Genomic DNA, 10,142 nt, shown 5'->3' with positions numbered 1-10,142 from the left:
GCAATATGAGATTGTGTAGAAACTCACTAGAATCTTGGTAACACCAAGCCATGCATATTCTGCAATTAGCTTGCCAACTACTGGTGTGAATTAGGAACTTTTCTTTTCTTTTCTTTTCTTTTTTCTTTTAAATTTAAAATTGAATATTTCTCCAGCATGCTATGTTTTCATGCCGAGAAAATGACGGACAGGTGGGTGAAAAATATGAAGGATGTTGTACAAAATAACCATATCTAGTGGGTGTTTTGAAAATATGGCAAATTTTTAAATCCATTAAAAGTTGTGAGTCAAAAAGATGCATGAACATGAAAAGAAATCAGCATTTAGATTTTTGGACCGTATCATCATCATTCAATATCAAGAAGAATATGGACAAAGAAACCAGTGGCAGTGCAAAATGGTGTTTCAGTAACATGGTAGTTCAACAAGAACCACAATTTGCATCATGATTGTGGAAGGAAAATTGAGAATTGCTGAACATGGGAAGAGAAGCTTGTATTGTTCCTGAAAGAGATAAGATTTCAAATAAGGTTGGGCCATGAGAGGAACATTAAGAAAATGGTTTGATATGGCTTTAAGGGACAAGAAATAAAATAAAGATGCTCGGCCATTGAACCATATCAAATATTGGGAGGGCTTGAGTTTTCATTTTCATTCATTCGCCTCCTCTTCTTTTGCTTTCCCATTTAAGCTTTTGCACCCCCCCACCCCCATCCCCCTCTTTGGTTCATTTTTGGCATCATTGAAGTTCTGTTTCTACTTTTGATCATTTAGTTAATAGTCATCAAGCTCTGAGAATGTATGCAATTTCTGCAACTTTAACAAAATGGTACTTTTCAAAAAAAATAAAATAAATAACAAAGTTGCATTAGGTATTGTTGCATTCTTTTCCTTTTATATTGCCAAAATGGGAATAAGAGGGTGAATTTTTTTTTGTTGACAAAGGCAAGCAATGGTAGTTCGTGTGGTGCTCACTGATCATGCCATGTCTCACTTTATTCCTTATTTCCTTTGGAACTATTCTGTAGGAAAATCCTATTTGAGGAGGCAACAAAACAACTGAACAAACTTAAATGTCTTCAACAAGGCTTTCGTGATCTCTTTTGCTTTGTCCTTGCATGTTTCTCTGACTATCAAAACTACAAAAGGAGAATCCTAATCACAGTTCTTGACTTCTTTGATTTTCTTTCTACGGTGTCGGGCACTGTCAGTTTGAGACACTGCACCTGCACACTGGATTGGACTCTTCTCCCTTTTTCTTTTATAATTGACAAAAATAAAGAAATAGAAATGGAAGAGGGTATTGGTGCGGGTTAGTTCAACTGGTAAGATATACTTTGGAGTGCGGGGGTTTATGGTTCAAATTTCGTTGATATCAGGATTATAGAGGATTTTGACTTATACTGAATGGTAAAAAAATGTTTAGTATTCAAATGTCCGGAACGAATTTGATTTATAATGATATGCTACTTAAAAAAGAAGAGGATGTAGTATGTGGAGGTAATGAATTGTTGATCATTATCTTAATAGGTCTTCTTTCTGAACATAACTTTTGCAGGAGAACTTTAAAGGGGTTGCGGACCAATTGGACCAAAGTTACGAAGAATTTTGAGAAGTGGGGGAGACAAATCTATTATCTATTTAGGCATGTGGGAGAGCGGGGGGCGGAATGGCCTGTTTCTTGCCTGTCTGCTTTTACCATGCAGCTTTGGCCCTAGGGGTGGGCATATTTTAACCGAACCGATCCAAACCGATCCAAACCGACCATTTGGATCGGTTTGGATCGGTTTCATTAGTAAAAAAACTGGTTTCAGTTTATTGGATTGCAAACCGACATCACTCGGTTTGGATTTTGGTTTGGAAGGATTTCAAACCGATTCAAACCGATCCAATCCAAAAATATTATATAATTACATTATATTCTAAGTTAAACAATCTAACTAATTATATTTATCATTTTATGCAGATTTTCACAAATCAAAACTAATTAGACCATAAGTTTTGACGAACAAGATGCACAATATTTTAATTGTCAAATGTTATTCAACTTTATTTTAATTTTGTGAGTTTGTTTTGAATGAATAGGTTAAGAACTTCTTTATTAGGATGTATTATGTTGTAAACTTGTATGGATGTGTCTTTGAATTGTTATGTAGATGTTAAAGTAGATATGAATAATATAAAAGAGGTATCAATTTGGATTACGGACACAAAAAAAAAACAAATAATTTAGGTAAAATAATAAAAAGAAGTGGGTTTTTAGCTAATAAACTCAAACCGAGAATCCAAACCGATCCAGTCGGTTTGGATCGGTTCGGTTTGAAAAATTTTTAAGTTGATATCAATTTGAAATATTTTCAAACCGATCCAAACCGACTTTGCCCACCCCTATTTGGCCCCACTTGAATATATGTTCTTTTCGTGGGATTTTGTTGCTTCTTCATCTTTTACTTTTACAATATTAGCTGAACTCCAGGCCAAAAGTAACCCCTTGCTTGGCCAAACTTTTGAGTATCTTGCTTGTATGCATGCATTTGCTTAAAGAGTGAAATAGATGTGGATCTGATGCAACCAAGCGGGAACTAAGGGATTGAAAATGGGATCCTGACTCTGATGCCGTGTTAGTGAAACTACGTTACCCAGAAGGTTGAAGTTATTCAACAATCACTCAAATCGTATTCAACTCAAAAAGTCGGGCATAAATTGTGGGAAATTTTGGAAGTGTTGTTACAAGAAAAGAAATTAAAGTTCAGTGGCATAATTCTGAATTTATAATCTACAAAACGCCGTAAGGCAAATATCGAGCAAATGAGAAAGACCACCAAGAAATGCTGGCGAAGTTGCACAAGGGAAAATGTAAATAAGCAAAACAAGGCAAAAACACAAAATAAAACATGAAGCAAGTCGAGTACATTGATGATTCTAATTAAAACTGTACAAGAAAACCCAAGACACCACCTTGAATTTCCCACAGTAACAACACTTCCTTTTCTTATCTTGGGATGAGAAAGAAACTCGATAACCAATGTCCTTGAAAGAACTACAAAATGAAAAATAAAAAAATCAACTTTTATTTGCGGACTGTTTTATTAGAGGTTGTGAAGTCTTGCCCAATTCATCAGGTGCACTCTTCACTTCCATTAACAATGCAACAACTTCTTTCATTGTTGGTCTTTCTGCCGGCGAAGAGTTCACACAAAACATTGCAATGCCTAGTGTTTGAAGCATTTCTTGCACCATTTGATCTGGTAAGCCTTGGAGCTTAGTGTCCAGTATCGATACAGCTGGTTCGAAGCTTCCCATTTTCTTTTTCACCCACTCAACTATATGTAGCCCATCGCCTATCTGGGGCTGAACGGCACTACGCCCACTTAGTATCTCAAGCAAAACCACACCATAACTATATACATCACTCTTCTCAGTTATGTTCATGGTGTATCCATACTCTGCATTGAGCACAGAATTATATTAGATGTCGATATTACAATTTATCAAAAAGATTAATAGAAATAAGTAACCATTATTTCTAAGAGATGACTCCTTGAAGCCACAATCATCAAAATGAACATTATGAATTCTTGAAACATCACAGGTATTTGTAGGGATGCAACTATAATTTCATTAAAACAACTAACTGAAAAGCTATCCAAATTTGAAGAGAAAGAACAATGATTTGCAATTTATACTTGCCTGGGGCTATATAACCATAAGAACCGGCTACTCTAGACATTGCATGGTGGTAATTTGTAGAGTTCATCAACTTTGCCAATCCGAAATCTGCCAAATAAGCCTCATACTTGGAATCGAGAAGTATGTTATTGCACTTAACATCTCTGTGAAGTATAGCTGGAACACAATCATGGTGGAGATAAGCCAGTCCCTGCGCTGATCCAACTGCAATCTTGTACCTAGTTTCCCAGTCCAAGTTCCTATTCCCTTGCAACAGCTGTTGTAGATTGCCATTCGAGATGTAGTTGTAAAGTAGAAGCTTAACACTTTTATTGGAACAATAACCTAGGAGCTTGACGATGTTTCTATGCCGAATATGTCCGAGAATTTGAATTTCGGCTGCAAATGAGTCCACTGGTTCTTCATCTCTTTTTGTTTTCCAAAGCTTTTTCACAGCAATCAACTCACCATTAGGCATCTCAGCCTTGTAGACGACTCCCGAACAGCCTTTGCCAATCACATTTTCATCTTTTAGGCATTCCAGGATGTTGTCAATGGTGAAGTTGAGCTTTTGAAAGGGAATGAAAGTCCATGGATAAGAGAAATCTTCAGCTCCCGGTGGTAGAGTTGACATTCCTGAAGCTTTCTCCACCTTGTACCTATGATTTCGTGTAACTAAAATCCATGAAGCAAGAAGGGCTATGGTCACTGAAGCCAAAATAACAGCAATCAAAGCTATTGTTTTGGCAGATTTCAAACCCTTTTTCCGAATGAGACTTGAGGAACAAGTAGACCCATCAGTGGATTGACAAAGATGAGGGTTTTGTAGATATGAATTAGATGATAGAGTTCTAAAGAATGTTGTTACAGGAATAGGACCTGAAAAATTATTGAAGGAGATATTCAGGGATGTGAGACTTGTAAGGGAACCGAGGACTTTGATTCTTCCATATAGCATATTATGCGAAATATCAAGTGACTGCAACTGTTTCAAGCTAGACATTGTCTCTGGAAGCTCTCCTGTAAATGCATTTGAGCTCAAGTCCAAACTGATTGTCAAGCTTGTTACTTCACCAATCTCTGGTGGAATTCCACCAGATAGGCTATTGTAGCTCAAATCAAGCAGAGTCAGTTTCTGCAAATTTTTAATGGATTTTGGAATTGACCCTGTCAATAGATTGTTGTTGAGAATAAGCTTGTTCAAGTAACTGAAGTTTCCAAAACTCCTAGGAATTACACCTGTCAAGCTGTTTCTGCTGAGATCAAGCTGCTCTAAATTCACAAGCTCCCCTAACTGAGACGGAATTTCCCCAGTAATGTAGTTATTGTGAACATCCAGTAGCTCAATAACTGTAATATTGGCAAACTCCGAAGGAAGACCACCAGAGAAATGGTTCATGTACAAGTCAAGAAAGATCAAGTTCTGCAATTGGCCTATCTCCTTCGGAATCTGCCCTGAAAGCTGGTTTTCTCCAAGCCTCAATCTCACTAATGACTGACAATTCGCAACACTTCGTGGCAAAACTCCTGATAATGAGTTTCCTAAAAGTAGAAGCTTGCTCAGCTTCTTCAAACTGAAAATCTCCTCTGGAATGGACCCTGCAAGCTTGTTCCTCGAAAGATCAAGTGCGTACAGTTCTGTGCAATTGCTAAAAGAGGCTGGTATTGTTCCAGACACTAAATTGCCCCACAAGAAAAAACTCTGCAAGTATTTCAAGTTACCAATCTGCCATGGAATCGAACCCGAAAATTGATTCTTGTCAAGCTGAAGAGCAGTTAAGCTTGAACAATTACTCAGCTGCCATGGAATCAAACCGGTAAGCATATTATCAGACAAATGAAGCTGCTCAAGAAGCACAAGCTTCCCCAAGTCACCAGGTAATTCACCAGAAAGATCATTGGCAGAGGCATCAAGCACAACAAGTGCTGAACAATTGGAAAGCTCAGCTGGAATTGGTCCAGACAACGTATTGCCCCATAAAAGCAAACTAGTAAGCTTTTGCAACTTACCCAATTCAGATGGTATTGAACCAGTAAGCTTGTTCATATGCAGATACAAATTCCTCAACTCTGAACACAATCCAATTTCAGGTGGAATTGATCCGAAAACCTCAGTATCATAAAGAGCTAATGTCTGCAGATTGATTAAGTTACCAAATGTGGGTGGTATAACACCAGAAAGGCCGGTGGCTGCAGCTCCAAATGTGGTCAGATTTGTAAGCATTCCAAGTTGTGTAGGAATCTCACCTGTTAAGTAAGGATTCCCGCCAATTCTAAATTGTTGTAAAGATACTAAAGAACCCAGTTGAGATGGGATTGAGCCATTAAGCAGATTGTCTTGCAAACAAAGGACTTGAAGTGAAGTAAGATTGGCAAGCTGAGGAGGAATGCTACCTGAAAGTCTATTGGTATTTAAAAAAAGGAACTGAAGCAAAGAGAGCTGGCCAAGCTCTTCAGGAATTGGTCCCGAGAGAGAGTTAGAGGAAAGGTCCAAGAGGCGCAAATGAGTTAGTTGGCCAAAAGAAGGAGGGATTATGCCTGAGATATTTGTTGAGGAGAGATTGAGGAGTTGCAAAGAAGACAAAGACGAAAGCTGAGGAGGCAAAGCAGAAAGGTTGAGGAACGTGTTTGGGAGAGACAGGGAAATAACTCTGTTTTGAGGAGAACAAGTAATGCCCTGCCATGAACATGGAGTCAAGTTTGAAGGGTTCCATGAAGAAAGTATTGATGATGATGCTTTAGCAGAAGGGCCAGAGGCTGAGATTAGAGAAAGAAGTGCTTCTCCATCAGGAGAGAGTGAAGAAACAAAAGTGTTTGACATTGTTAACAAGAATAAGAATGAGAAAAACAAGAGTGTTTTTTTCATTTGAGCCATGGGGTAAAGGTTATGGTTTCAAATGGTGAAATTTAAGATAAAAATGAAGGTTATTTGTGATGAAAATGCTGGTCTTGGTAATGGTGATGATGATGAAAGTGAAAGTCCACTCTTGGAGACAACATGCATGTGAGAAGAGATTAAATTTTCGGCTGGTGGTGGTGATTTTAAAGAATGCTTAAACTTCACACTACAGAGTTGAACAACTTGAACCCCGTTTGCATGTGCAGAAAAAAAAAAAACTAAGGAAAAAACGTTCTCAAGGATGTCATAGATCATCCATTAATGAAGGATTTTATTTATCAAAAAAGTTAAGTAGAAAGATCAAAACAAACCAGAAAATTTTACCTCTAGATAGCTAGTGCTGAACAACAGATAATGATGAAACTGGACAGCCTTTGTGGCCTAAATATGGCAGCTTATCGCACTTCATAAATGTTGTGCATGGTATGGAAGTGGTGATGGTGGTGGCGGTGGCGGTGGCGGCGGCCGGAGGTGGCTGTGTGTTTGAGTTTTGAGAGCTAGTTCAGCTTTGTTTGTTTGTTTGTTTGTTTGTTACTAAGAAGACTTGGAGGGTGGTGAGAGAGTGTAGTTGCCCATTGCTTTGTGTTTAAATACTTCGAATATTTTTAAAGATTTTTGGTTGAGTGACTAGTGCGCCATCTTGTTTCTTTTATTTATTTATTTTTTAAATGGCCCATGTTGCCCTTATTAGTTATCATCCACTGAAGAAGCAATGAAGCTGCTTGACTCCTATCCGCAAGGGCAGTATTGACTGTTTCAATGTGCTGCTTGCTGTTTATATCACCAATTCACCATCATTCATCAGCTTCCTGACAAGTGTCATGATCAGAATGGACTGTAACCAAAGAGTGGGTCTCCACTCTGAATGGGCCCTCAATGATCCCTAATCCAACGGCCACGGTCCCACTGAACCAGGCAATGTTCTCCAGCATGGTTGACGCGTGTACTTCAATTTTATTTTATCTTTTCACATTGACGTACTAGGGCATTACACAATGCAGAACTTAAAAGATGCGAACAATTGTGATTTTGAGACTGAGGTTGAACAGATGTAACTTAAAAGTTATAATTGTATTAAAATGTTTAATAAATATTCATTATTGTAGTTTGTAAGTTATATTAATATGATTTTTTACTTGTATAATGAAAAATTTATTATATTTTTAATAATTTTATAAAAATTATTATTTAAAATTTATATTTACTTCATATTATTAATTTTTATTTGATAGTTACAATTTTTTTTTTTTCACAGCAACAACATCTCAATCCCAAATGGGACACAAATGGAACCTTAAAAGAGGGTGGATGATTTAAGACAGAATATATTCAATATAGTTAGACCCTAAAAAATATTAGTGTATAATAAAATAATTTATAACGAATAATGAAAATTCATAGTATTTTTATTTAATGTTGTTTGTAATCTTTAAAATTTTATGATTCGATAAAAATATCACGTATTAAAAAAAATAGATCTTATCAAAATTAATTTTGAACAAACGTTGTTTATAGTTTAGTTTGAGAATTTAGTTGAAACTCGTCTAAAACAAAAGTTCATTCATTGTTCAATTCAATAATTTATTATATGATTGCTAGTAAATGTATATTTTCTGATAAAATAGGTGATGTTCTCATCAGAAAATTAAAGATCGTTTAAATTCGTTATTAAGACAGAAATTAATATTTGATAAAAGAGATGGGAATCAAGAGTTTGAGAGTTAATGTCTACAACTAGGAGTTGAGGCACATTGAGTGTGTAATAATATATATGTGTGGATACATACATACACTTATTATCATATAAATAAAATGCATAGGGAATACAAGACTCATGATAATTTATAGAAGTGAGGCTGAGGCAAGGCAGCTTAGGAGATTGTGAAAGTTAAAAAGCAAGGTGTTCAGAGTAAGTAATTAGCAACCAATTTCAATGTCTTTTTTCACTCATTATATTAATCCACATTGTCTTTCATTTAAATACATAAAACTATTATAAAATAGTCATTAGGGTTTAAGGCTGGCGTGAGAATAGAGGAATTTCTTGGTAAGAAGAAATAACTTTGTTAATCCTTTTTTTTTATTTTTTGTATTCTTTTTTTATTTTTTGTATTCTTTTTACTGTGAGGTTAATTTCCTGTTAGTGAAGGAAATTAAAATATTTGGTTACCGAGGAAGAGGAGGTGGGTTTGTTTTGGGAGTGGAGCAAAGGATAATGTAGAGACAGTCACACGAAAGAGAGAGAGGGACAGAGACAGAGAGAGGGAGGTGAATTTTACTTATTAGGGCGGCACATTTCACGATTAGGGTTTTTATTAGGATTTTAGGTTTTGACTAGTTCCTCACAATTTAGCCGCACGAGACATTTCTATCATTAATGTCACAAAAATTTTGAAATTGGATCAAGTTCTTTCGGTGAAAAAAGGAATAGTTGGGTAGAAAATTATCATTGATGTATGTGTAATGAAATTGGATTTTTGTTTAATTTCTTGCAATTTTATATTTGTATGGTAAAAATTTTATTGTATGTACTCCATTTAATGTTAGGAAAACTTAGAATCTCTTATTTGAAAAAGACGAATCTCACTACTTATTAAAAAATTAATACTCACATAATTTTAATTTAATCAGATGTATTAAGTAGTAAATTTAAGATATTTTAAGTTAAATTAAAGTTAAATTTGTTTAGATTTACCTTTCTTAAGGTTCAAGGATCACCAACTCAAACATTTATGTCCAAGATTACTTGCTTAGCTTAGTGAAAGAATATATATGATATGCATGATGTGATATTGAGTTAACAATTGTCCACAATTTTAAGAAATTAAGCATTAAAGCATAGATTAAAATATTGTCGCAATTATTATAGTAATTTGGGGAGGTCCAAGGAGTTCCCTGTCAAAGCTACAAGACTCACATAAAAGGGTCTGAATTTTTATTATGCTAATGCGCCGCTGCATTTTTGTTTAGAGACATAATATTTGATTATTTTTTGTTTAACCCCTAACTATAATCATATAGTATCTACTATGAGTATCGGTAGCTTCGATAGCCCTCACCTGGCCTTCGGGACTCAATTTTTTTCTTTTTCAATAGTTACATGCAAGACCTCACACTCACTCAATTTAAAATTAATTTTAACTTTGGGTGTCAATAATGGATCAACATAAAATCTCTGAAAAATATAAAGAAAGAAAGAAAAAAAATTATAGATTTGAGAATAAAAAAATCATTTAATATTAGGCATGTCTTCGTTTCCCGTCCATTAAGATACGAAAGAGCTGGACATAGGTCCGTGGGCCAAAGTGGATTGGATCAGGAAGGATCATGCAACTTTTTTTTTTTTAATGATTTTATAATATCTTCATTTATTGTAATTTATAAAAATTAAGTTCATTTAAGTATTTGCTTATTTTGCAAACAATGTTCCCTTAATCTAGGTATTGCAAATTTGCAACCTTCAATACTTTGCAGTCGACAATTTTCTTTTTCTTTTTTCTTTGTTTTCCATATATTACTAGATTGCATTTATTGATGTCTTTCAATCCAACTATCACTATAATAAAAAGGGTTT

The 10,142-nt window shown here is 35.4% G+C and overlaps 1 protein-coding gene across 1 annotated transcript; it reads right to left on the bottom strand.

The window, feature by feature from the left end:
- Nucleotides 1-2,890: 2,890 nt before the first annotated feature.
- On the bottom strand, nt 2,891-7,273 carry LOC102614915 (LRR receptor-like serine/threonine-protein kinase RGI5). Its single transcript, XM_052440573.1, has 2 exons — nt 3,691-7,273; nt 2,891-3,446 (listed from the first exon to the last, which is right to left on the bottom strand). Exons 1-2 carry the CDS (start codon nt 6,542-6,544, stop codon nt 3,064-3,066), a joined length of 3,237 nt encoding a protein of 1,078 aa, XP_052296533.1. The 5' UTR covers nt 6,545-7,273; the 3' UTR covers nt 2,891-3,063.
- Between the last annotated feature and the right edge of the window lie 2,869 nt (nt 7,274-10,142).

The sequence above is a fragment of the Citrus sinensis genome, chromosome 5 (genome assembly GCF_022201045.2).
Source record: "Citrus sinensis cultivar Valencia sweet orange chromosome 5, DVS_A1.0, whole genome shotgun sequence".
Lineage (NCBI taxonomy): Eukaryota > Viridiplantae > Streptophyta > Magnoliopsida > Sapindales > Rutaceae > Citrus > Citrus sinensis.
The sequence above is the reverse complement of the archived record's forward strand: the minus strand, read 5'-3'. Positions and strand labels throughout refer to the sequence as shown.